Raw genomic sequence first — 27,482 nt, 5'->3', positions numbered from 1 at the left:
ATCTTTGGGGATTTTATCGAAGAAAACATGAAATCCCTGCTTGCCAATAAGTTAGAGGGAGGGTGTGATCAGTAGGACATCCTATAAATTCACATTGTGGGTCTTGTGTTGTATTGAGAAAGTATGGTTAGAGCTTAGAGCGTGTGCATTTAGTGTTAGTTTTTTTTTTTTTTTTTTTTGCTAAGTATGTTAGTTTATATATTCAAAAATGACATGGTAACACCTGTGAGGACTAAGTAGAGTGACACTAGATAAATAAATGGGGATGGATCTTCGAGATGAACCTTGGAGGACTTTATTTTATTTGGAAAGCTCTTCGGTTGCTGGGTTTGTTACTGGATTAAAAGTCTATTTAAAAGAAAACAAGAAAAACAAATACAAGAAGAAAATTTCCCACGCAAGGCAGGCAAGATGATTTTTTCTTTTCTTTCGGGCTGTTCTACGCCACACGTGTGGAATCACGTATCTCTTCCCGGATGGTCCTTGCTTTAATAGTTGGGTCGTCCGGGGACATGCAGGATGGTTTCTTTTTGAACGAGATACACTGAATACCTTGTGTATAAGCAAACATATTTGCAGGTGCGGCCCTTTCAACATGCGAGCTTAATTGGTAGGCTCCATACTAGACTGCTTGGTGTTAGATTTCATCAAAACAAATTGATAAAAAACAAGTTCTCTATCTTTTGTAGGAAACTCGTTTATGCAGCATCATGTTCTAGAAACATCAATTTTGGTCTATCATATAGACATTTTGGGTTAGCATAGGTTAGCATGAATATATTTGTTCTATACTAACTATTTTAGCCTAAAAATCAGTACAAAATGTTGTAAAACATTGCTTCAATTTTAAAAATATTTTGCTATTATTCTTTAGTAAAAACTACATTGACTAGATCTTTAAATGAAGAGTTTTATGAAAATGCTTGGTTAATTTTTTTTCATAAAATCTATTTTGACAAATTTAACAAGTCATAAGACTTTAAAAGTGGCTTTTTAAAAACGAAAAGATGTCATCAAAACTAGCTTTACATAAAATCAAGCTTTTTGATGTATCTATTTTAGATAAACTTACAACAACATTTCATGATAAAGTTTTTGCTTGCTTAGGAAGGATAATATATGGAAATAAAAGAAATCATATCAAATTATCTTGACGCTTCTCCATTGGTATCTTGTATTTTTGATGTAAATACTCTATTACTCGAAAAAAGAATTGTAAAGTGGCAGTAGATTTCTATCTCAAACTAATATTGCATGACTTTTATAATTTCTTTTTCCAAACCGGTAAAAATGGTTTTCTACAAACCACCATTGCAGCATCCTACTCACAAACATCATTTTAAACAAAAGTAAAAAAAAAAAAAATCAATGAAGCACTTGTTAAAATTCAAATACGATTCTTCTATCTACTAATTAAATTTATAAAATAATTATAGTCATCTATATCCAGCTGATAGAAAATGCTATCCTACAATATTACTCCATTCTCCAGCATGCCATGATGCCAGATAAATAGTTCAACTCTAAGACGACAATTACTCAATCCCTTATGCATTGCACCACTCCTCAGTTGCTATATAGACATGGTTTATGAGCAGTAATAGTCTATGAAATTTAGGATAAATGGAAAGAAGGAATAAATTGCTTAAAATTAAAGTGAATTAAATCAAAATTTTGATAAAAAGTTAAATAAAAAATATGTATAGATAGAGAGGGGGAAGAGAGAGAGAGAGAGAGAGAGAGAGCATCCGAGCATCCGGCCGGGCATCGTATCCTTGGGTGATATTATTCCGCTAGCTTTGCCGACTCTCCCACCTTTTCTTTCTGAAGCTCACCATCCCCACGGCCAGCCGTACACGTGTCCGACCCTGGCCAAACGACAGCGATCGAGGTGTTGTCATCTCCCCCGTCCCGAGCGAAACCGTGTCGGATGCGTCCAATTCCGATCTAACGGAATACGTCTCACAACGAGACAAATTTGCTCGCAGAAGGGGGAAAAAAAAACTTAAATAAATGTAAACAGAGAAATAACGGAAGAAAGTTAATAAAACGGCTCCGTTAGAGGTGAAAGCGGCCACACGTTTCATACGTCAAAAGCTGACCCCTTGGTGCCGTTTCCCTTGTCCTCTCTCTCTCTCAATTTTCTCTCTCCTATGCCGTAAAGATTCGCGGCAATGAAAACGAGATTTTTTTCCATTTCTCTCATTAGTCTTTTCACTATTTGCCCCTTTTATTTATATGAAATCAAATAAAAAAATAAAATAAAGATAAGAAAAGGTTTGGGGGTAAAAGAAAGGAGGGAGGGAGGGGTGGGAGGAAACATTTTGCACTGCTGTCTCCCTGCCAGCTGCATATCATCATCATGCCATGGTCGGGATAAGGATGAGGGTCTAGTACTAATATCCAAAACTTATGAAACTACAAAATATAATTGTTTTTGCTTAAAAATATATAATTTTCGATAAATATTAAGATGGTATCTTGCTGTGCTGATTTTGTCTTGATCCCATTAACTAAGTGCTGGTGTTGATGTTGGATTAGTTAATTTAATTTAGTTTGCTAGATTTATCCAATATTAGACTGTACCAATCCTTAGTGGTTTCTTATATAATAACTTGGCATGAATTATATTGCACAGTACCGATCCTCACATGCTATATCAGATCATAAATTAATTTGATAATTAATTTAAATAATGAGTGATTTGAAAGATGGGCTTGGTAATATAGTTTAAAGAACAAGACTCATCTTTATATACGAATTCTATATAGTAGTAGAATTTAAATATTTAAAGTAGGACCTAATGATATCCTCGATCGGTGTCTTTAGGTTGGTTGAAATTAACCCATGATCATAAAAAATATGATCAGAATTTTTTCCTAATATAAACTAATCGACCTAACTGTAATTTCCACGTTCAGGCTTCATATCACACTTGGACGTCCAATTTAGTTCAAATACTTCGTATTCAAATGCAACCAAAAATCATTTGAGTTGGAAGTTAGGCTCTATTCCCCACCCACCCCCCACACTCACTTAATTCTCTATACTTATATACATAGGTTTGGGTCTCTAACATTTCAGGCTTTGGTTCAAAATTTGACTAAAATAATATGCACGCGGCCTAACCCGACCCACCTGGCCCCACCTAAATTTACTTTTGTGGGTCCATGGAAGGGTGTAATAAGGTTGTACGAATGGCACATTATCTTCATGGTGTGACAGACTCACACCTAATTACTAGCTCTGCGCGAGAAATGGGCGAAGAGTTGACCGGTGCGGTCCGGAGTTATTTACGTGGGGCGAGGCGAAGGCGAGGAATGTAACAATCTGCGAGATGAAAACTAAAGGCAAAGTAATGAGTCTATGTGTGAACTGCTACTCTTGCTCATTTTTATATACTTGCATTTATCGGATGAAGGGAGAGAGAGGAGGGGTGTTTCCAACATGTCTTTGTTGGATGTGTTGCGTGTGGGAGGATTTAAAATAGGAGGGACCCATGAGCAATGTGTGCTTGTTTGAAGCAACTTACTAACGTTCCACATGAATTAAATGAGAATAAACTAGAAAAAGACATGCAACTGCTGCAAGTTCATACAGTCTACGGACGAAACAGGATGATAGGGATGGATGGCTAGTCATTTAAGTTAGAAGGCAAAGTGGTCAGCCATGTAGCAGTTAGGTAGCTGAGCAAGCTGCTTCCCTTGGTTGTGTGTGCATTTGGTCTGGAAATGCAGCACAATTAAGCTTGGACATACAGTTGTACATCTTGCTTAAAATCACTGTCATGGACTGAACCTTGTTTTTTTTTTTGGTGATGATGAGAAGCTAGCTGGTTTTACTTGAAAAATTAAGAAAGAAACAGTACACTTTTGATAAGATGGATGAGGTTAGAGCAATGGGATAATGCTGCCAAGGCAGGAAGATGGAACACTAAAACGTTATATATTTAGCATAGTCTAGTAGGGGAAAAAAATAAATGAAAACTATATGGGCAAGTTTTTGTCTTGGCAATACAAGAAAACCCTGTCATTGAAGTTCCCTTCCTTAAATTTATTTAGTGGAAAAGAACTCAATAGAAAATGTTATAGAATAGAATCAACAATGTGGGCAATTGACGAAAAACCAGGACAATTTTTTTCTGGTCAAAAAGAGAGGCTACACCAGCCCTTAGAAATATTGTGCCTTTAGCATGCATGAGTTGGCAAGTGTCACACTTCATGTAGCATGATTTTGACCACTCTCGCACCAATGAATAGAGCATGCTTGCTAATGTCTTACTCGGTCTACGGAGTCCAACTCTAAGGCTGCTAGATATTCCTACCAGTAGTTAGTAGTGTAACCATTATCTTAGACTTTAAAGCATTTTGGAAGTTACTTGAGCAGAATAATGTGTATTTAATGATTGGGTATCAAGTTGACTGTACTATCCTACTAGTTTGATTTCAAGAACAAGGGGAAGAAATGGGAGAAAGGATGAGATAAATATGGACTCCTTAGGAGACCATTAACATACACAAAGTACAATGATCTTCAATGGTCATGTTAAGTCCACCATAAGGGGGATCAAATTCCGACCTTTCTAAGATGACATAATCTATAGAAAAGATGATTATGGTATTAGAAATACCTGAATTCGCAAAATATTTAATTTTTTCAACCCCTCAAACTTCCTATTTCATTTTTTTTTTCTCCCACTGCTTTTTTAATTGATTTGGAAATATCATATAAGCAAACCGATCTAAAAATATTTATCCCTTTCCATTCTAACTTTCTGCTAAACAATAAGATTTCACCAACATCCAATTTACCAGCTAGATCACTTTGGCCATATATTAGCCATCTCTTTATAAGATTAATTATATATAATGACTTCTCCTTTACATAGTTATAGACTAAGACCTCTTTTATAATCTAAATTTACTTTTAAGGTCCCTATATAACTTTCTATCAATCATAATTGGATATTTATTAGCTTTGTTCTTCTGCCTTTCTTTACTTAGCTCTTTGGAGTTTCTAATTAGTGAGCCATTCATATATTTTGATGCTATTGTTGTGAGATCTGGTATCCTCATCGTTTACCATTGCTAGAACTAATTAGATTGTGATTTTATATATCTTGAATTTGAAGGTGATAATATTGAGAAGAATGATAGCAAACTAGTTAGAAGCTTCAAAGGTCAACTAAGAAAAGGCATGTTTGATTGATGAAAAATTTAGCTGGATTTCTATTAGAGAATTCTAGAATAAGAAGTGTCTATCCACAAATACATAGAGAACAGTTTTTGTATATATGCAGTTAATCTATATATAACAATTTCACAGTGTTGGGTGTGATCACTAGGATGCCACATGTTACACTTGATGTGGTTCATTAAAAAAAAAATATTATTCCCTGTATATTGTCAGTGGAATCGGATACGTGGAGTCAAGTTAGTAAAATCAAAGTTAATAAAATCACGAGACAGTATATTTTTATTGACCAAAGCAAAGATTATTTGGAAAAAAAATAGTTTAATAGAAGATGATGAAGAGGACAACTTGGTAGAAGTAGTCTCACACAGAACGTAGGGCCAAAAGGCAAGATGATGTGAATTTAGCAGTCAATATTGACTCACAGAAGCATTGCATGAAGTTTAATAAGATTTAACACGTCGATGCTGTCGAAGCTAACAAACAAGAAAAGTGGTAGAAAAAAAGTGTGGAATCAAGAGTAGATCGATGTGGGCCACTACATCAAGTATGTGTCATCATAACACAGTGCCCATGGAACTTTTGTTACGGGTCTCGTCCCCAAAGATAAGAAAAGATAAATGATGAGATTGGTTAGCCGCAAGATAGGTAAAGGTAAATCATAAGGTAGATTTGGCAGCCTCCTACTTTACTCTTAACTAAGTGGCTGAGAAAAATATAAAATCAAAATATTAAGAAAAAAAAAGAATGGAAAAGATAATTAATATATCTTTTCATGCGAACAGAATTTAGATCAGTTTCCTTGGCACTCTTCTCTTTTCATGGCAATCCAAGATCATAAAAAAAAAAAAAAAGTTGGAATAGCAATACATCTAATCATTATTTTTTTTTTGCTCGATATAAAATGATCGTTCTCATTGAAACTCGTATGATTGTGGTTGTCTAAATCCAATACCATATATTATAGAATGTTTCTTCCTTCATCTTTCCATAAATTAGTAAGTTCCAAAGTCTTCTTCATGTAACCTAACCTAAGTAATCGTGCTCGTACTATCATGTTTCAAAATACTGCATGTAGAAGTCTGAAGCTTGCAAAATAAGATGCTAGGAAAAAGAAAACATGTCCTCATGGTGGCAGTATTATCTGTTTCAGCTAAAATTGCTATATATTTTACAAGAACTCTACGTATGGTGAATCTCTGTGACTAGTAGTATCTTTCATAAAAATCTTGCGAGTAATTCGTGTTGCTGGAAATTGGACCCGGGGGCAATCTTCGGTCGAGGGAGAGGGAGCTGCGGGTCACCACTGCGGGGCGGCGACCAGTCGGCGGGCGGCGTCCTCCGTTTGGGGTGGCCGGAGAGAGGGAGCAGGGGGTCCTCACAGCGGGGCGGCGATCCGTCAGCGGGCGGCGTCCACCGTCTGGGGTGCCTGCAGGCAAGCCGGTGGCCGGGTTTTCCGGCGCCGGCCCTCCGACGCTCAAGTCAGGGAGGGGGCAAAGTGTGTAGAGAGGAGATAAACAGTGTTTGTAGGGCACGGAATTTCCCAATCCCCTCCTGAGAAGCCAAGGCTCCCTTTTATAGGTGGGGGTCGGTTTACCTGTGACGTAACAGGGCGAGGCCATAGTACGGCTCGGCATGTGGCTCAGGTCGGCGCACGGTCAGGCGAATCATTGTGCTGATGTCGGCGGTGAGGGCGTCGTACGACCCGAACCAGTACGCTACCAGGCGAATCATTGCATTGGTGTCGGAGGTATGGCCGAGATCAGAGACTTATTATGGTTGACCAGACTCTGCTGGGCTAACTTGCCGTGGAGAGCTGAGAGTCCGTAGATGACAGGAGCCATACGCATTAAATGTGGAGTAAGCCGGAGATCCGCATTAATTGCAGAGTAGGCCGGAGATCCGCATTAATTGTGGAGTAAGCCGGAGATCCGCATTGATTGTTGAGTGAACTGGAGGTTTACAGTAGCCATGCGCAATAAATGCTGAAGCAGCGGCAGGATATGGTCCTCAGTTGGACCTCGGAGGAGTACGGCCGTAGTAGGTGGCTGACAAGGGTAGATCTTGAGCATCAGGATTTTCCTAGGTCGGAGGTCTCGAGGTCGGATGTCTTGAGGTCGGGCGTTCCGAGGTCGGACGCCGACTTTGGCTGTTCAGAGTCGGCGATTGTGCGGCTTCTTGGGGGCATTCGTGTCACTTGGAGAAAAAATCTTATTTCCCCAACAATTCGCATGACATCCATATAACAAACAAAAAAACAAGAAATAAATAGGAAAAGCTCCCTAACAAGATGAGTAGACTACAATCCCCGGACCATTCGGACCGGAATGTCGGCTACCAAGTTCACCAAGATGCCTTCTTGTTATGTAAGCAGCTAAGCAATAACTTCTTGCCATCCTAGAATCCCTTCACCTTCTAAACCAGCATTAATAATACTTCACCTCTTTACGAACTTCTGGCTGCAGTAAGGTACTAGACTTCAAGAACGTACCAATATAATGGCATTGAAGCGTGCCAAACCAATTTCAGGTCCTTCCAGGATAAAATTTCTCTCTCCTAAAATATTTTTTTTTAAAAAGGGTAATTATGGAGGGTATAACGAAGGAAGTGTGTAAATAAGAAGAAACTATTAGGTGGTGAACTAAGGATGGAATCAATTTATTATTATTATTATTTTGTGTAATAGCAATGAGATTTAGGATAATTTTATTCTAGATTTATCGTATCCATTTGATAATTTTTCATAAATAAAATATAATAAATAGAAAATATCAAAAAAAATTGATAAATAATATATTTGCAATTCATTTGCCTTCATCTTTTCGATCTTTTCTTTGCTTCGAAAAAGCCAGAGAGGGTAGGGTGCAAAGAGCCAAGGGAGTTCTGGTGGTTTTGTCAAGGCGAAGAGGGACAGGGGCAGCTCTGGTATAAGAGTGGGAAGGACTCCCCACCCACACGAGCGGTTCCCTTTTGAACTTGTGCACGAGACCCCCAATGCCCACACCCTCAGAGGTGCAATCAGTCTCAAAGTAAGCGAAACAGAGAGAGGTCTGGGGGGGCAGGGAGGGAGGGAGGGAGGGGGAGGGAGAGAGAGAGAAGGGAAGAACCAAGTGGTTTTCTTCCGCCCGAGGCCGTTCCTCTCTCATTTTTCTGGGCTCTTTCTTCGTAAACAGTTCCGTCTTTGGGTTCTCCATCATCGTCTTCTTCCTGCTCTGAAAGCCCTGTTTCCCTCGAACTTCACTTGAAAATAGCATCAACCACAGAAAAAAATCCTTCCTTTCATCTTTAAATGTTTTCGGACTGAGGATTTACGAGAAACCGGTCAAGAAAAGGTCCAAAGCTCTCTAATTTGTGACAATTCCTCTTCCTTCTTCCCTTTTAAGAGGTCTTTCTTGCATTTTTCTGTGGTTTTCTTATGCTCTGAGTTTTTTATTTTTTCTTTTTTTGATTTTGTATAGAAGAAGTTGTTAGTCTGCATTGAGTCATTTTGGTTTCGAAGAGATATGGCGCCTAAGCATCTAAAAACAACAGATGAGACGGGGTTCTTCCATCCACCTCCACCCCCGCCACCTCCGTTTCATGGTGGTTTGGGCTCTTCATCTGGAGGGATGGAATGCAGGAGTGGTGGGATGGGCTTTCCAATGGAGCAGGAGAAGAACAAAGGCTGGGGCTTTCAGAGGTTCAGCGGGGAGCAAGGTTATCATCGGGATGAGAAGGAGGACCAGAGTGAGGAAGGAGAAGATGGTAGCCATGAGGATGACCAGCCCAAGCTCTGTGCCCGGGGCCATTGGAGGCCAGCTGAGGATGCCAAGCTCAAGGAGCTCGTCTCCCAATATGGCCCCCAGAACTGGAATCTGATTGCTGAGAAGCTCGAAGGGCGATCAGGTATTCAACCAACTCCACTGCACATAAAAACTGATGGATGATTAGATGCTCTCCCCCCCTCTCTCTCTCTCTCTCCATAACAAAGCAATAGTTCTCTCCTTGTAGGTTTTTTTTTCTAAAGAGACTAGAATAAAATAAAACAAGAAGTTGCCTCAAAAGATTTTTTTTTTTTTTTTGAATTCATACACAGATTTCTAATTGCACGCCATTAAAAAAAAATGAGATGATGTTTTTGATAGAATATTTTGATGTATCCTAATGGTCTTTTTCCCGTTTTAACTTATGCTTCTCTTTGTTTTGGTTTGGGATTTGGTTTTGGGCAGGGAAGAGCTGCAGGCTGAGGTGGTTCAACCAGCTGGACCCAAGGATCAACAGGAGGGCCTTCAGTGAGGAGGAAGAGGAGAGGCTTCTGGCTGCCCACAGGCTCTATGGCAACAAATGGGCACTGATAGCCAGGCTTTTCCCTGGCAGGACAGACAATGCAGTGAAGAACCATTGGCATGTGATCATGGCCAGGAAGCAGAGGGAACAGTCCAGTTCCTACAGGAGGAGGAAGTCCTCCAACTCCTCCCCTAACGCTCCATCCTCTCAGGCCCTCCCCAACAAGATGGAGGTGAACACCAGCAATAATGCATGCAGTGGTGAGTCCACCATCACCTCCACTAGAGATGAGTCTGCCTCCGCCGGCACAGATCTCTCCCTCAGTTCCTTCACCAGTGGGATCATTCCCAACTTCCTCACCATATATAGCCGTTCCCAGCAGCCACAGCCCTATGAGTTCCTCATGGGTATGTTCTGTTCTTTTATTCTCCCCTCCTTGTTCTTCTCATTTTCCTTCATGTTTCCTGTGGCTTCTCTTCTCTTATCATGGTGCTTTCTAGCTAATTTCCTCTTTTTTTTTCTTTTTTTTACTACTTATTCTTTCTGGGTGAATGATTGTCTCAATAATATAGCTGAGATGCTAAGTTATGCGACGTTTTTTCTCATGGGCCCCTCTTGAAAGCTGCCTGCTCATCACTTTTGCTTTGTATCATCTAGTTTTGATGAATGAATCTTTCAGTCTTTACTCTTTACTCTTGGTGGATGTTTTGGTGTTTTCCTCATGGGCATCTTTTCCTTATTGTTTGCTTTTTGTGCAGGTTCTGATGAAAAGCTGGTGGCTGGGAGGAATGGATGCTATGAGAAATTTGGCGACCATGGGATTAGCTTCCCACATGGTGCTCCCATGATGCTGGTTCCTTGTTTTGATCACTCTGGTCTTTCTGATTCAACCACCGAAGCCTCGGCAACTGAATCGGTGGCCAACCACAGGACCAGTGCCTGGCTGCATGGTAAAAGAGATCATGAGAGGGAGAACGTTAGTCTGCCCTTCTTTGATTTCCTTGGAGTAGGAGCAACATAGAAAGTGAGGTTGCAGCCTAATGTACAGGAAATAATCTACAAAGGGGGTGGAAGAAAAAGTGGGGACGAAAAAAAAGAGAGCGAGAAAGGTTTAAAAGCAGAAACAAGGGTGAAGGAGGGAGATTGGAAGTTTTTTTTCTCGTTAAAAGCAGCACCTTTGTTTTGCTGCCTGGAAACCTTAATCCGATGTTGTTAACTATTCTCAATGAGGTTTTTAGTAAACTAATGCCATGACCTCTGGTTCAACTTTCTGAACAAATGGGATGTTGCAGTAGCCTGTAATCTCCTGCACTCTTAGTCATACTCTCTAGTCTCATATGTTAAGTTATTGACTTAAACTAATCTAGTAAACACTGATACACATGTTTTCAGTCACATAGATGGTGGGATTTCTCAATTAATCTGAAATTTCGAATGCATTTTTAGATCGTGGACATCTGTGTTCCTTACATATGAATAATCTTATGATTAGTTTGCTAATTAAGTCACTACTTTGTATGACTTCGTCTAGGAGTAATTCTATCTTCATGGTTAAATCGAATCAAGAGTTTGGATGCTTTGTCCATGCTCTGTGGTATAATTTCTGTGGTAAAGTCCATTGGCTACTCTGTGCGGTGCTTAGTTCTCATTTAAATGGTATTTCCCATTGCGTGCAGGTAACGAAAATTCTATGTTAAGAAAAACTTGGTTCAATGTACGCATAGTTGTAGAGATGATTTAGGAGATCCTTTTGAGTGTCGCGGCCAAGATATGAGGCTCTCAGTCTTGGATATTGTTGCTTCTTAGAATGGTGCAGCAGTTTCTGTTACCTAGCTTGAAAACGAAAACAGAAGTCAATTCCCATTTGGCTAGAATACGGCGAAATGATGTTATCCAATCTCCTGTTAGCTCTTGAGCTCCATCATGCAATCTCCATTTGGCTAGAATCTGACGAATTGATGCTAATCTGTCTCCATTTAACCAAAATAACTTTTGCTCGGCATAAATACTTTAATATGATGGTAAATAAATCAAAGAAAACCACGAGCTTCGATCCGAATCGTCCGATGAATTTTTTCAGGCTTTCATGGTTAATTGCAGCTTATGCCTCGGTGCCCGCGGCACGTTGTCTAACGGCTAACAGTGGCATCATATCCCCTGCGAGCCACAGTAAGTTGTTCATGATGCATGCTTAGCTCACTCTAATTAATTAAAACCATTCCGTGCTTCACCAGGGTGGTTGAGAATATCTCTGACAAAATTATAGCACGTACAGTGAATGGTTGTGTACGATTTACGACACCTATAATGCAATCTTATAAAGCTTTGTAAAATGAATTCCCTTGTTTTATGATCTAAACAGAGGTTGCTTCCAGTTGGATTTAACCCAATGGCAACTTTCCCAAGGCATCAAGAACAGATGCGTTTTTAAGGCACACCACCCAACTACCCCTTGTGCTGCCGAAATGACAACTCCCCGGCGTTCCCTTGGAAGGGAAGCACTAATTTCTGGAGGGTAAAAGGAGAGCCAGAGCATTCCCTCTGAGCCCAGAGTAGTGCCCCAGTGGGAGGTAGTCGACTGCAACCAGCCTGCCAACAGTGTTCATAACTTAACATCATGTCACTGGGCCACGGGGCTTCCCTTTTGTGGCAACGGACCCCTTCGTAGGGAGGTTTGTAGCTGATCCAGCACAAAATCCTAGGTGGGAGGCAGGATGATTGATTCTCCTGCCCATATTTGGTAGGAGAAAAACGAGGGGTTGGCAAGGAAAGGGCTCTCGTTTTGTTTCTTTTCCTGCTCTGAGAGGGCCGGCATTGGTCCTCAGAGCTACTGAAACTGACTCACCACACTACAATCATGGTGGTGAACAGTTATCTCGATAAGGGTCGAAGACTTGGAAGGCTTTAGGAAACAGAGAAGCAGTGAAGAGACTTTTGACAAGGTGGTGAAAAGATGCTTCCTGCAAAAATCTACTCCATGGACAAAACATTTGAAAAAAAAAGGTTATCTTTTTTATTGTTAAATTTACTGTTTTAGTTCTTTGATACAGGTATAGCTTTTCTCTACTTGTATCGATGGCCATGATGGTTACTTGTTTGGGTCCACCTAGAGTGTTCGAAGGTGTTACCAAACTAAAAACACCATTTAAGGGAGCTGGCAGGGTGACACAGGAAACAAAGGAAACCAGAGGTCCAGCGCCTCGTGGGGTTCATAAATATAGCTCTATATAACAGGCATAGCTCTCACTCTTTTTTTATTAGAGGATTTGATGGCTTTATGGCATCATAGACGCAAAGCGAACTAAGAAGAGACGGAAGCTACTGCTAGTGGCTGGTGGCACGTGTGAGACGCTGCAAGACGTTGGGAGGGAGTGCAGAGAGTAACTTTTTTGTTTGTGTTTGGTCCAACGCTTTCCCATGAGCACAAAAAAGCTTTCGAAAGGAGACTCAGAAACGGCCTCCGGGCTCACGTGGGTGGCGAGCGGCGGGCGTTTGGCGGAGGACAGACAGGGGAGGAAACGGCTTTGAGAAGCAGCCGAGGCCAAGGATTTCGTTCTCTTGTGCGGGCGTTGGGGGGGGGGGGAAGACACGGTCCACTCGGAGCCTTCCATCGGTTACGGCCACCCTTCCCACGCCCCCCTCCCCCCTGAGACAAAGCTATCTACGTAATAACCTTGGCCGGTCAGGAGAGGAGAGAACAAATCCCGCAACGGTTTACGTACCTTTTTGAGACTTTATGTTGGAGTTATATGAATGGATAAGCCACTTGGCAACGATGCTGAAGAAAACTTATGTTGGTGTAATCCGAATGGATAAACTACTCGACAGGATTGTCGAAAAAAAATATATTTATAGTAGTTTATAGAGCTGATAAAATCCCTTGCAGTTGTGCCTAGAAGATGACAATTATGATACGGCAAGCTATATTGGACCCCGCCATGGCTAGCTAATGTATTGTAATATCAGCTTCGTTCTTGCTATTTCTCTCTCATTATTAGGTTTATTTCCATGCCTGGCTTGCAGGCCTGCGTGCATCAGTTCATTTTTTGACCTCCAAAGACTTGACCGAGCGAGTAGAAAGACATTTAATATTGTTCAGATGAACCCCATTTATCAGTGTGTTTAAGTTGATACGGTGTAGAAATTCAAAATGTATCTATCAAAGGTGAGGGCAGCTTATTCCTGCTCGAGTGATACTAAGTTGGTGTGAGATGGACCGTGTCAGATTTTTAATATATACCATTAGGCATTAAAGTAGTCCATAATTTAACATGTGGCTTCTTTGGCAGCTTATTTTTTATGTGGCAGGTGACGGGCCCGATCAACTTGTACTGGTCTCAGTCATGCCTGAGCCACAGCTGCCTCCCCAAGGAAAGAAAAAGGACAATTGAATGGGTTGCATGACAGCATAGGACTTTAGTTTAAATATAGAGAGGGTGTTATAATTCATAAAGGCTTCCTTTCTTTTCTTTTCTTTTCTTTTACTGCGTACATCTGCACATATTTAAATGTTACCTTTATGTCTGTGGAAACGAAGTGAAAGGGCACCATCATTTGAAAGGATTCTCATCATTTCTACCAAAATGAATCAATGGGGCCAGCATATTTATGTCATACGTCTGAGAGGTAATTTATCATATTTAATTTCAGTTGGATGATCGAAACAACGAAAAAAATTAAACAAAGAATGATGGTTTTGAGAGCCCACTAGATTGGATCCTTGGTCTGAAACAGGCTATCTTTTTTTTTTTGGGTAACTACTGAAACAAGCCATCTAAACTTCAAAACATGAACAAATCTCTTTTAATTATGTGCTCAAGATAGAGATAGGCGTCCTCTAGTTTGCCAGCGCATTGTAGATTTACGTCCTGGCTGATCTCATCCGACAAATCCACCAAGATTTTGATTTTAAAGATATATGTTCACATCTTTCCTTGGCGCACAGAAATTTGGAAGGCCAAATCTTTTGAAGACCAAGTTTGGGATTGTATTGTGAGCTAGTTATTTTGCCTGTAACATCGAGAAAGATACAATTTCCTATATCAAACAGTACATTACTTTGTTTGTGCTTTGCATTGAGGGTGGCTAACTTGTTGCAACGATTATTACCATTACGGCATGACCCGGCTTGCAAGCTATCTTGGGCAAGCTTCTCTCCTCCCCAAGTTGTGCCAAGTTTTTCACCATTGATAAAGATTAAAGTCATGCTAATTAAGAGACAGTTTTAAGAACATTTGCAAGCTCCAACGAATCATAACTTGATCTACAGCTGAAATTCCAGTCTATTGTTATGAAAACGAGAGTCTACAAAAGTTCATACTGGTGATAATTTTTTTTCCACTGTAATTGATGTTAAAAAAGTGATAGCCCACCTTTCTTTAATACTTCAAATTCACGATCAATCTTTGTAAATTCACTAAGCCACTAGCGTCCAAATTCCACAGCTAAAAGGCATTTGTTCTTGTTAGCTCAACCATTGCCCACCGAAAGACGAAAAATTTACCATAGGTTCAAAACTTCACATGTGAACTGCTTTATTTTTGTTTACTTATATTATCTTTCCTTGGATTAGTTACTCTTCCATTCCAAAGAAAAGGTTAAAGATCCACGCACGCCATGTTTTCAAATGTCATCAACCACCCCAAGCTATAAGTTAAGCAGTTCAGCATGCCTTTATAATCTATTTCACAAGTCACTAATCAAGTTGTAGGCGCTGCAATTGTTGACTTAAAAAGGCTGCCACGTTTAAATAATTCTCTTTTTTTGGGCTAAACCCTAGATATACATAAACCTAACCCTACCTAAGCGAGCATTAAACTTGTTAGTTATGTCGTTACTTCGAACTCAGTCAGTCCAAGTGTCAAAGGAGAGTTTGGCATGTCCCATATTTTCAATGTTTGGTCCCTTTTCCGGCACTCACATGAAGCCTAAAAGACATTGATGACTCCACCATTGTTCTTTCAGAATGACATGGATATTTTTGGTCTGTTGTGCCATGTTACCAGCACGCTTACTAGTTAAATGAGCAATCAAAGGATATTGTTGGTTGGAAAGTCCCGTATCGTACTAATTTAAATGCGGAATCATGATTAGGTGGTTCCCAACTATCTCTGTATTATTATAAACAAACAGCCTCTGAATTAAATCACACAAGTGGGCCTGCTAGGGAGTGTTACTTAAAGTTTCTTTTTTCTTTTTTTTTTTTTTCAAGTTGTTGGAAACTCATCTCATCAGTCTAAAATAAAAAGAGAGAGAAAAAAAGTCGCCCTAATCAATGTTGCCCATACATGACAAGAGCTAATTATCTTAGATGGTGCCCCATACTGTTTGTCCAGAACTCCAAATCACAATTGCTAAGTAATTTTTTTTTTTTTTGGTACGTCACCTGCTATGTAATTTAAAATAAAAGTGCGGCGCCTATGTGGGTGAAGAGTATTATAATGTAGACATCAAGGACATGATGAAACCAGCAAGGATGCAATTGTTTAACATACATCATACAGATGAACTCATAATTGTAATTTATCAGGCATGATTTTGAGCATTGTCATATTTTACTCAGGAATGATTGTATAAAGCCCAGGATATATGCATAAGATATAGATGACAAAGACAAGATTACTTGCGATCAGTTAAGCATATCTTTCCTGTTCCTCAGAAACGTAGCAAACTAAAAATAGAAACTCCAATGTAGAATGCCTACACAACAATGGAGATGACGGCGATGATAATGATGGAGAGGATGGTGATGGCATAGCACAGATGATACACAAGGATGAGGACCCCGGAAAGAGAAGGATGAGTAGACACACTGATACTGATGCAGCTAAGCCCATTCCACGCATCTCTGAAAAAAAATATTCTAGAAATGATCTCTCTTTTACATATGCATTTTAAGGCACCGGAGGTGCTGGGACCCTTGCTCGGTGAGGCAGCATTCATGACATCGGCCGTTCAACCGCAGATATAAACAAGTATTTTGCATAGAATTCTTTTGATGGCAATGACGAAGCATGACATGGGTCATACACCAAAAACATCACTCAAAAAATTGTTCCATGGAAGCATCAATAGCACATAAAAACACAGCCAACTACCATCAGCAAATGAACTGAATTCAGGGTATCCTAGAAACAAATCACTACCCATGCATGAACTTTGAAATGATCCAAAAGAGCATCATTATCAATTGTAAGCCTTGGGATAATGATCTAAAGGAGCATACATTACAGAACGACATAATCACCAAAGAACTATTAAAATGTTTCCTCCATTCGTGATCAAAAGATATATAAACAATGGAGTAACTAACCACAATTTAAAACTGTCAAAAATGACAGTGGTCGTAGTTATAGTCAAACTGTTACTAACTTCTTGACCTTATATGAGCTTTGACTACTATCAGAAGCGGGCTTCAGATACACTTAAGTCAGATATGTAGCTCGAGAAGACACCAAATCTTCAACATAAGAATCTCCAACTATTCTCTTGACAACATCACCTGAACATTGTAGTTTCTGTCAGAGTTCAATTCAGTATCCTATAAATGAAAATACTACTCTTAGGGGAAAAAGAAATAGTGGTTCATCTGATTCCACCTGTAAAGCTTTAGGATAACTTCAATAACAGAGCAGTCATAAAATTAATATCTATAACATTAGTTTCTGCAAGCCTGTGATCTAAGATTTTTCAACACGACTTAGTACAGACTTTTTTTTTGGGTACAAAACTTAGTAGACTTTTTTTTTGGTACAAACTTAGTAATAGACTTAATGACCATATCATATGAAGGTGGTGAATTCCCAAAAATTTGTTTGAACTGGGAAATATGGTACCATCTCACTCAGGATAACAGAAGGTTTTCGTTCTAGTAGCTGCGCACATATATTCCCAGGCACTTGGTTGCAACAACTCTTCGGGCTATCTTGTTCGAAATGAACCAAAAGTTTATAGAAGAGTAAATTCTAAAATTACAGCACTGCCAAATCATTTCACCTTTTGCTAAATTTGGGGAATGGGAATTAACTAGGGTTTCCGAACAGAATCCATCTTTCACTTGAAGGTCAATCATAAATATACATAACCAAGTGTGCCAGTTGGTCTTCACTACTTATAAATAACCCCATAATCAACATCTAGATAGTCCTTCAGATCTTAGTTATTTTTCATCCAGAAAGTCATTAGCAAACCAGGCCCGAGCCCAGTGGTTGCACCAAACCTCCAAATGGGAGAGATTCCATGTTCAAGCCAAGTGAGGTATTTCTGTGACTGTTTGACATGGACTTGCATCATTTTTTTGAAATGACTGATGATGTTCTAAGCACTGTTGTTCATAAAAGAACTAGAAAGTCGAAAAAGCTTTGTCATATAAAGTTGGTTGAGACATACTACATAGGCTACTGGAGAATGGATTGGAGCAAAGAAAATAACCCCACTGCCTAAGATGCACACACGCTACATAGCCGCAGTTGAAAAGCACTTGAGGTACCAGAAAGAACAAATAATAGGCATATGCCTGTAACATGATCGTGACCATTACAATGGAAGTCACAAAATACAATAGATAAAAGTAGGAGACTTTGTGTTGATTTTCTTGAGCTATCTTTGGAGCGACAATGTTACTTCAAGAGATATCAAGGTTAACAAATTAAAGTTATCTATTGGGATGTATGGTATCATGGTTCACCTTTCAACCAAAATTGTAGGATTAAAATGCTTTCCTGTAAATCCACTTCTACATAGCCTATCATTAAGTCAATGAGGTCAAGCTCAGCCCATTCTCTCTGTGGGCTGATCCAGCAACATGGTGAGCCAACTAGGTGAATCACTGGATGCTGTAGCAAGTATATAACACAAATAAAATAAGAGGAAAGTCAATAATAACAATTAAAATTTTAAGCCCCGTCCCTCCACTGTGGGGCCCATCACCTATTTGACTCCACGGTACTTTCTTTTACCTTCAAATCTCTGCCCTCTTTCCCAAAGAATGGTCCACCAGACTCCAACCCCTACATTCCTCTTCCACTGTACCCAAACGCGTGCATTGCACTTCTGTGACCTCAAAAACCCAGTAACCAATGATCTCACATGCAAACTCGTGCACCAATGCTAAAGTACTAGATACCGAGAATAAGGTGCCAGAAAAAGTGTTTATAATTGTCTTCTAATATCCATGACAACAGCTAACTTTTTTTTATTTTTTCATTTTATAGAAGATAGACGCATTGATGATTTTTTTTTTTAAAAAATGAATTTGTTTAAAATATGTATAAACTAAATTTTTGCATTTTTCCCTGATTCACAAAACCTCGTCCATGTAACTTTTCATGCAACATCAAGCCATGATGAAGTATGCAGGAAATTGTGTTTACTCATGTATATCAGGCATCTGGCTGTCCTTTCCTATCATTCCAATTTATACATACAAACTTCATAAATTTGTGTTCAATGCATTTAGGTTCCTAAATTCTTTGCCTTGGGATGAAACCTAAGGAGAAATATTGTAACCACTAATCATATCCTCATACTAGTGCATAGCTCACCGTTAGCTTCTTCAACGATGAGTCAGAAGTCAAAACCACAAAAAAATAACCACAAGCAAATTTGGCTGAAAATCCTCTAACTGGATTGGATGCACAAGATTTTAGATCTGCTATAAATAGATGAATTTTTATTAGTCTACAAGGACAGCATCATGGAAGCGCTCAATTTTTAATACCAAGCTGCCCTTACCAGATTTCAGGAAGCATATTATTTCAAGCTGTCATGAACAAAAGAAAATAAACTAAATTGAAGTGAGCTAAAACAAAAGCACACATATATGAGGAAATGAATTGTCAAACCACCAAATTGCAAAGTTATACAACTGACTGAAGAATCAAATAATGGCAGACTATAAGCAGTAGCAGCAGAAGAAAAGATAACTTTTGAGCCATTTAATTTATATGAGCTAAGCCAAAAGCTCCAAATGCATTTAATTTATATTAGAGGTAGTTAAAAGAGTTCTTACCATTTGGTTAGAAAATATATTGCTCTCCAGATACAAATGTAGTCCACCATGGAGTTGAGATAACAAGTTGATACAAAGACACAAGCTTTATTAGACTTCATCTGAACACCCAATATGATATGCACTGTTAAGATCTACATTCTGGACCTTAGCTGATGGTGTCGAATGGGATTGGTTAAAGTTGGTTGTGCAAGTTTGCCGGTAGGGACGGTGAACAGGAGGCAAGAGCAATGCTAAAGATTTATCCATCAACAGAAGATGCCCACATTTGCTACATATAAAAACAATGTAGGTTTTAATCTAGATAACAGCATATACGTACATCATGTCCTAAAGAGACAATTTTCTTACCTGCAAACCTTTGTAAATAGTGTTTGATAACTGTAGATCCAACGCTGTGAAAAATATAAAAGTTCAATAAAACTGGTGTCAGTATGATCTACGTAGAATTAACATGACCAATAGCAACAAGCCTGATGCTAATTATACGTCTCAGCTTTACAAATCCTTCTATGCCATAAGTAACAAAGAGTTTGAAAAGGAAAGACATGAATACAATTATTCCTGATACAAACATGTTAAAAAACCACAATTTTATTCCGTTAAACTGGACATTGCTTTTATAAAAAGAAAGATGTGTTTGCACATGATGGAGAAAGTAGAAGTACCAGAAGTAGAGAAAGTGATGTATTAGCATCCACACTAAGAAAATACTGCAATGCCTTGTCAGCATGTTCCTGCAGAATAAAGATGAATCGAATGCAAACAAACTTCTCAGTATACCATGTTCAATAATGTTGAGAAAGTTACAGAAAGGAAATGAAAATGAGAGTCATGCCCCCATTTTCACTTCCTTTACCTCAGTTTAACATCAAGCAGAAACAGCCTCATGGAGCAGATGAATAATAAATAGAAATATAGAGGAAGGAAGCCTAAAGTTTGGCAACATTTACCGTCACATGTCTAAATACGTGATGAACTGATAAACCTCTCGAATGAACGTAGTTGCCTCCCTAAAAAAGGTACCAGTCAGGAACTAAATATTTAGCAAATAATTTTCCATGTCAATTTAGGATGCATGAGTAAACAAGCATAAGTTAAACATAATACCTACCACAGAGATGACTCTTTCTCTCACATGCACATGAGTGCACATATGCAACAACAATGAATAAACAATAAAAAAAATAGAGCTATCAAATTGAAACATATACATGCATATGCATATGGGTTGACAAAATGAACTTTACAAATAATCAAAAAATTAAAGCTTCCAAACTGAAAAGATCAGACTGCAGCATAGCAGTGGCCATGAGGTTTGGAAGAAAAGGAAAAAAAAAAGAAGGCAACTTCACTGCATAAGAGCATGAACACACCCAAAAGATTTGTTGTAACTAAAATCAAACTATTAATTTGTTACATAAACATGACAAGAAGTCTGTAACAATATAAACTACAGATGATAGCCCACCTTGGTTGAGACCTAAGACAATGCTCTAATAACTAAACAAGATATAAAGGCAAATAATACTAATGATGCTAACCAGAAATTCAATTGCTAAGATAATCAGGAAAAGCCCATGGAAAACAAGTACCTCATCTGGAGAGAAAAATGCTGCTGCATCAGGGTTTACAGATCCTGCTGAATGCAGTGATACCACAGCTCTGAAAACAGAAGGCACTAACAACTCAATGACAGCTACCTTATCCACAGCAACAGCATTAACTGAACCTGATCTTAGTTTGTTTGGGTTGTGCATGCTCTGTTCCTTGGATGGATCTATTGAATTCTCGTTTGCTGAGGACGACAATAAGGATGCTCTTTTCAACCAATCTAGGCGCTGATATGTGAAGATTTTCATGTTGGGTACCTTATTTTCCAGATCTGTAAGAATATCAGACAAAGTTTTTACTTCATTAAGCTCTTCTCTGTGGCTTGTCGGCAATCCGTGGGAAGTCTTTTGTTTCTTTGCAACTCCAAATTCCCCATCATGAGAATGGCCAAATGGTTCATCTTCCAGGAGAGGGAAAAACCGCCTCTTCTGGTCAGTAAATGCCTTGAGGGCTAACCTAGAAATCATAAATATAAATAAAAAATATAAATATCAAGATCAGTTTCATGAGGAGTTCCAAATTTTATACTCTCTTCTATTTTAATTGTGTGAAGCAATAAAGAAACCAATGCATTGCAATCTCCTAGAGCTCTTTCAGAGGTCTGTACCTTTGCCACAGGATTATCAAGTCAGTTTTGAATCCTAAGATACTCAGATTATTGCTCTAAAAGCCACATTGAGTATTCTGCATGAGTAATTATGCAGGAGTACTCCCACATTTAAAAAGAAATCAAACAACATATATAAGTCCTCCACTTACAAATTATCAAGTTTGCCCAAAATAATAACATTTTCTTCAGCATAACCAATAGCTCAGCTTACATGCAGACATAGTACTTTAGTAGCTACTACAGATGTAAGAATCTGAGGCTAAGAAGGCTTCCAACAGTCCATTAAATAAGTTATCATCCTTCTTTCGAGCAACAAAACAAATTTGATTTATGGCACATAATTGCTCATACCAAGCCTAGGTAACAAATGTGGCCAGGGTGCGCCATCAGAAGAATGACACAAAGGAGAGAAGGCTTCGTGGCATTAGTTATTAAAGGAGTGGCAACCATTTGGGTTGCTTAACCAATCAGAATTAATAGCACAGTAATTTAGGAAGATTAGAAGAAACTGTTTATCTCAAGATAATAGTCCTTTTGATGTAAAAAACAACTGGCCTTCAATTAACACAAAAGGTCAAGCTATAAAATGATATGACCATTGAACGATATATAAAAGAGAGCCAAATATGAAGGAAACATAACCATTTGAATGCTACAGGGCCCAAAGTCACCATCAAGAAGTTCAGGTAAACATGTTGAAAAAAGAAATGAACTTTGTAACATATTTGGTCTGCGAAAGAAAGAGACCTGTAAGAATTCACACAAGCAGTTCCATGAAAGAAACTGTGGACTGGTTCTAGAGCACAAAGTCAGTTGAAGTTGTGGCAATAAAGCAATTAATATCTTTGATATGTCTAGTTTGATAAACATGAAATGTTCCACAAGATTGCTAGTCATAGTGTGCCAATGAGGCTGAAATGGGTAAACAAAATGCTTGGTGTTTGTTCAAGACCATAGATTGCTTATTTTAGCTTAGAAAAGCACTTAAATTTGAAGGCCATACTCATCATATTAGCAACATAAAGATGCATAAAGGTTATACCATTAAATGGCATGGCTGGCATTATAACACCAAGCAGACCATTCAATGTGTACCTTTTGCACCATAACCATTTTACACCTCCATGTTTGATGGGAATGGCAGAGCTACAAAGTTTGACACTGTTAAGAATCTAGCTACAAATGAGAATGCATAGAAGCATGGAGGTTATTTCATGTTATCAAAGAGATTATCACAGGAGGAATATAACCTGCTTTTGAGGCTTAATTTGCTAAAATCAATATACGGGAGTACTTCATAGAGGGTTTAAAATTTTTCCCTTGTAAGTGATAGCCTGCTTTTAGGGCTTAGTTTGTTAAATATTGTAAGTGGTGGGTCATTTTTTTAAAAGCGGTTAAATCTGGCTTTCTTGCACTCACGTACGAGTTGGCCGCCTTTGGAACCATGCAGTAATACTTGACACCTTTTGTCATCAATGCTTTGATCAGAAATCTCAATTTGCAAACAACCATCAAACACCTTTAGTCCCGATAGCCTATTCTGATTGGGACTAACTTTTTGGTTAAAGACACGTGCAGAGAAGAGACAGGAAGGCAAAAAAACCTTGTGAACATTTATTAGGCAATAGAAACAAGATTATCAATCAGGAAATGACTACTGAAAGGATCAAATAAAATTGCTTAGCTCCAATTACAGAGAAAATGCCACATTCCCTCTCTTCAAATTTAAGTTCCTAGTCAAATGCTCTTAGACAACATAAAATTACATATGTCAGAACATTTTCATATGGAATGAAAATAGTGTGATAATCATTGACACAACAATTTCAGTGTGGAACATGCTCATGCGACATAGAAAAGTACTAGTCTCCTAGAGTTTAAGCAGCTTTCACCAACAGCTGCTTACAAAATTAACTCAGCCTACCTCGTTCTGTCAACCGCAGATGCACCAGCTTGGCCAGCAAGTTGACGTTTCCAAGCATATGCAACAACAGCACCATCTGGGCAAACAAGGGGCATGTGTAAACCCCAAGAATTACCTCGTGATTTAAGAGACCCATTTAACACTCCCGAATCTTCCAATTGTCTTCCTAACAAGAAAAAAAAAGAAGAAAATTTAAAAGGCTAAATTGCAAATATATGAAATACTTAAGAACTTTTAGAATCTTATCATGCAAATGGTTTTAACATGGGCCATAAAATGATCCATTTCAACAAAACAAGGCAATTCGAGAAGAGTTGCTCTGTAATGAGGGCCATGTTTGTTAGGCTCGCATATTCTTTACACAAATTCTTCTTATATGAGTAACCTTAGAATGTTTTAATATCTTTCCCACCAGCGCTATTTAGAATGAATTGGAGGTCAAACATTCGGACTTGTTAGTTTCTGCAGGGAAGGCATAAATTAGGAAAAAGAACACCATGAGTGCCTTTCTTTCCTTCTTTTCTTGGATTCTGTCTTCTAAACTCTAGCTCCACTATCACTCCCTTCACACCCAGCTCAATCAAGTACAATATTTTCCTCATCAACAGTGAACTATGTAGCCTAGGTTGAGGGTGAATGGGACAACGGTACAATGATTGCACATAGTCAGATAGGGTTGAAAAGGCTAGTAAACTTCACTGTATTGTATTTTAGTGCGAAGGAATTTAGGTTTTTGGAATGAATTTTATGCGAGGATCCTGAGGTCCTTGGTAGTCAAGGGCAGTCTTTGCCAACCCAGTCTACCTCTTCAAAGAGTGATATCTAACTGCCAGATAAACAAGCTCCTCCACACCCACTGTAAGCTGATTCCGGGACTCAGTAATGGTAAGGAAAGGGATGGAGACCGAAGTCAAGGTAGGAAAGAAGAGGTACCAGAAGTTGGGCAAAAGCAATGGCGAGTTTTGAGTGGTTAATGAGTGCATGGTTAAGGGAAAAAAGGAAGGAAAAATAAAAAGAAAAGGTGAAAAATGTTGGGGAAGAACATTACTCCATGTTTCAACGAATATTCGTTTTCCTCCACAAGGATTTCAAAATTATTTTTCAGAGAACATAGCTACTAAATTGCCATGTCTTATCTGCTCGTCTATCGAAGAAGCTCTTCGAATCTGAAACCAGCTCAGATTGCAATCAGAGGTTCTTAAATTCCACAGAGGTTCATAAATGAGTGCACAAGTTTGCACAAGCAACACTTGGGATTAAGCAGAAGAAAAGGCACATGATGGTAACAATAAGGGAAAATCAGAATTTGTCACTTGCCCCTTTTGCACTTCTTTTTTAGTGTATGTCTATATGTAGGAGTGTGCATGCTGCATAACTGTATTGGTAAAAGAGTTGGGATATGAACATCTTGAAATTTTATTTTCTATAGATCACAGGTACATCACCACCTGAATGGCAGAATGGCACATTGTTCAGGCTTCTAAATACAACCTCCTGCAATTTTTATGTCTGAAAGGTTCAATCTTGTATAAAGTCACAACAAAATCCGCATTAAATTTAACCAAATAAGAGATAACCAGTTCCTTTTCAACGGCTGGTCATGTTTGACCCATTTTAAATATAATAGTAAGATCAGGAAAATTGAGATTGATTGTCATTTCATTCACTAACACTATAAGGTCAGCAATGCTTCCACTCACTCAAATGTCATATCACGGTACTTTTTTTTTTGCTAGAGGAAAAATACTAAAAAGATTTATTGATTCTTCTTGGAAAAAGGAAAGCTACCTAATATATTTGAAGATACAAGTATACCCTAGCGTACAGCACTTAGTAGCTGGAATATTCTACTCAGGGTAATATACATGCTTAGGTTATCTCTCAAAATCTTCAACTTGCAATCACTTCCTAAACACTCGATTGCTAAAAGTGTTTCTAAGGTATCCTGCACCCACACCTGCTCTAAGATCATTCATTTCATCATAAGTATATACCTTTTTAAAAATTTAAACCATGCACTCATTTCGAAAGCCCTACTTCCCAAACATAAAGTAACTAATCAAAACTGGATATTGAAAATTAAGCAACATTATCCTGCCAATTCATTACACATCATCTGTACCATAATTTAGATTTTTTGCTCCTTGACAATCTCACCTCACTTAAATGCTCCTATTCTAAGGAAATGTCAAATGACAATTTGCCACTTGACATAGATTTCATAAAATTTGTTGAAACCCTGTGAAACCCATGTCTTTAGACAACACTACGCAGTTTGGAACTGACAAAAAAAGTTATGGTGCTGAGATATCAGCATCTGGTTGACTGTTATTGAGATGAACTAAAATCTTGGTTCATACCTACCAGGATGAAACATGCAGAATTTATGGAAGGCATCAAGACTTCAGATAATATACAAGAACCGACTTATTGATCCCACAGCAGATATAATAAAATCAATATTAATAACTATTTTAAGGCATTGATTTTGATATTCATATGTTAAAAGACCCATTTTGCAGTGCTAAAAGAAGGATAGAAAATCTCAGGATATGTCGCAATATCACAATCATTGATATCTCAGACATATCAGATTACATTAGCAGAGAGATAATAAGAACCAATGATACAAATATATTGTCCCAGCAGTTGCCCACTGACGCTTCAAACCAATACCTCAGCTGCAACAAAAACCTTGCCGACAGCTATTAGCCAATAACTGAAGCAGAAGAAAAATATCGAGGTTTAGCAAAGTGACCCTCTTTGAGAGAGCAAAATATAAGGCCGGCGCTTCTTTAATTTTCCCAGAACTAAAGCTTCGCCATCAAGTGAAAAAGTGCAACATCAGATCCATAATGCCTTATATTCATATTCCTATAAAAATATTTATTCTGTTAACAGTTTCTGAAAGTTATCGCTCCCAACTGGAATTCATGGATACAAAAGAGCTCGTACTAGACGTGGAAACACCAGGAATAACAATACTTTTCCTTCAAAGATCCTGGAGGGTAGCAACCACTACTACCCCCAAAACGAAATGAACCTCGCTACTTACATTCAAGAAAAGAGTTCAAATTTCGAAGTTGTAGCAGTGCCACTATCAACCCCCTGAAATCGATTCTAGGTCTATTTATCGCTCCAACTCAAAGAATCAGTTGGAAAGCCAATAGAGAATCGAAAAACCCTAACCCTAGAATCAGAGGAATTGGAGGAAATCGTCGAGATGAGTGAAAGAGGAGATTACCGAGAGCTCGGAGATCTTGGAAGTGCTGGCGCATGGAGGCCTCTTCTTTGAGAATGATCTGGATGGTCTTGTTGGAGTGGTGGGGGCCGTCGGCGGCCAAGAAGAGCGCCTCCAGGAGGTGATCCGCCCCCAGCCGGATGTCCGCGATGAGACGGGCGGCGCGAGCCAGTCGGTCCATGGCCAGAGCCACCTGCTTTGGAGGAGCTTCCGTGGTGGCGCCGCCGGAGTCCGGTGGGTCCTGGGGCGGAGCTGCACCAGAGACCGCCGCTTGGGGTTGCTGCATGCCCTCTTTCCCCTCAGCGTCGGGCTCGTAAAAGTAATTAGCGCATTTCGCAAATAGAAAAAAAAAGGGTGCATATGTATCGAAGTCGAACTAGTGAAGTCGGCAATACGTCTGTGGAGATTATATCTAGGTTTATTTAAAATGCTTTTGTGGCTTTAAAGCAAAAAAAAAAAGTTTTTCAAAAACCCTTTTGTTTGGTGATATTATACTAAAAGTATTTTTTAAAAAAATTAGAAGAAACTAAAAAATTGACCTTTCCGCTCCTCCTTTATTTTTTATAAAACAGAACAACATCAAACACACTCAATGTAGTTAGTCAATTCTGATCAAATTTACATA

At 38.8% G+C, this 27,482-nt stretch overlaps 2 protein-coding genes across 6 annotated transcripts; one reads left to right on the top strand and one right to left on the bottom strand.

The window, feature by feature from the left end:
- Nucleotides 1-8,048: 8,048 nt before the first annotated feature.
- Nucleotides 8,049-10,738, top strand: LOC103712555 (transcription factor MYB56-like). Of its 2 annotated transcripts, XM_088702589.1 has the most exons (4): nt 8,049-8,525; nt 8,652-9,078; nt 9,402-9,866; nt 10,218-10,738. In XM_088702589.1, the coding sequence occupies exons 2-4, from the start codon at nt 8,697-8,699 to the stop codon at nt 10,478-10,480; spliced, it is 1,110 nt and encodes a 369-aa protein (XP_088558715.1). In that variant the 5' UTR covers nt 8,049-8,525; nt 8,652-8,696; the 3' UTR covers nt 10,481-10,738. The 2 variants fall into 2 exon arrangements, with proteins under 2 accessions (XP_088558715.1, XP_088558716.1); XM_088702590.2 differs by lacking the exon at nt 8,049-8,525 and having other exon boundaries at nt 8,553-9,078.
- Nucleotides 10,739-15,994: 5,256 nt separating this feature from the next.
- LOC103712557 (mediator of RNA polymerase II transcription subunit) lies at nt 15,995-27,235 on the bottom strand. 4 transcript variants are annotated; one of them, XR_015967853.2, is made up of 8 exons: nt 26,861-27,213; nt 23,617-23,782; nt 21,064-21,538; nt 20,422-20,481; nt 20,137-20,205; nt 19,820-19,863; nt 19,469-19,739; nt 15,995-16,306 (listed from the first exon to the last, which is right to left on the bottom strand). XR_015967853.2 is itself a non-coding variant. In XM_088702588.2 (7 exons), exons 1-7 carry the CDS (start codon nt 27,141-27,143, stop codon nt 16,957-16,959), a joined length of 1,101 nt encoding a protein of 366 aa, XP_088558714.1. In that variant the 5' UTR covers nt 27,144-27,214; the 3' UTR covers nt 16,821-16,956. The 4 variants fall into 4 exon arrangements, 2 of the variants coding, with proteins under 2 accessions (XP_088558714.1, XP_088558713.1); XR_015967852.1 differs by lacking the exon at nt 15,995-16,306 and adding an exon at nt 16,531-16,960 and having other exon boundaries at nt 26,861-27,235; XM_088702588.2 differs by lacking the exons at nt 15,995-16,306; nt 19,469-19,739 and adding an exon at nt 16,821-16,960 and having other exon boundaries at nt 26,861-27,214.
- Nucleotides 27,236-27,482: the final 247 nt, after the last annotated feature.

Source organism: Phoenix dactylifera, chromosome 8, assembly GCF_051530095.1.
Source record: "Phoenix dactylifera cultivar Ajwa chromosome 8, Ajwa_hap1_PhDact_Kaust_v1.1, whole genome shotgun sequence".
In the NCBI taxonomy this organism is placed as follows: domain Eukaryota; kingdom Viridiplantae; phylum Streptophyta; class Magnoliopsida; order Arecales; family Arecaceae; genus Phoenix; species Phoenix dactylifera.
The sequence above is the reverse complement of the archived record's forward strand: the minus strand, read 5'-3'. Positions and strand labels throughout refer to the sequence as shown.

Coding starts and splice junctions, on each gene's coding strand:
- LOC103712555 (XM_088702589.1), top strand. CDS start 8,697: ATGGCGCCTAAGCATCTAAAAACAACAGATGAGACGGGGTTCTTCCAT. Junction 9,079..9,401: donor GAAGCTCGAAGGGCGATCAG/GTATTCAACCAA, acceptor GGTTTTGGGCAG/GGAAGAGCTGCAGGCTGAGG. Junction 9,867..10,217: donor GCCCTATGAGTTCCTCATGG/GTATGTTCTGTT, acceptor CTTTTTGTGCAG/GTTCTGATGAAAAGCTGGTG.
- LOC103712557 (XM_088702587.2), bottom strand. CDS start 27,143: ATGCAGCAACCCCAAGCGGCGGTCTCTGGTGCAGCTCCGCCCCAGGAC. Junction 19,864..20,136: donor CATCACTTTCTCTACTTCTG/GTACTTCTACTT, acceptor TATTTTTCACAG/CGTTGGATCTACAGTTATCA. Junction 19,740..19,819: donor CTATTTACAAAGGTTTGCAG/GTAAGAAAATTG, acceptor TTTTATATGTAG/CAAATGTGGGCATCTTCTGT.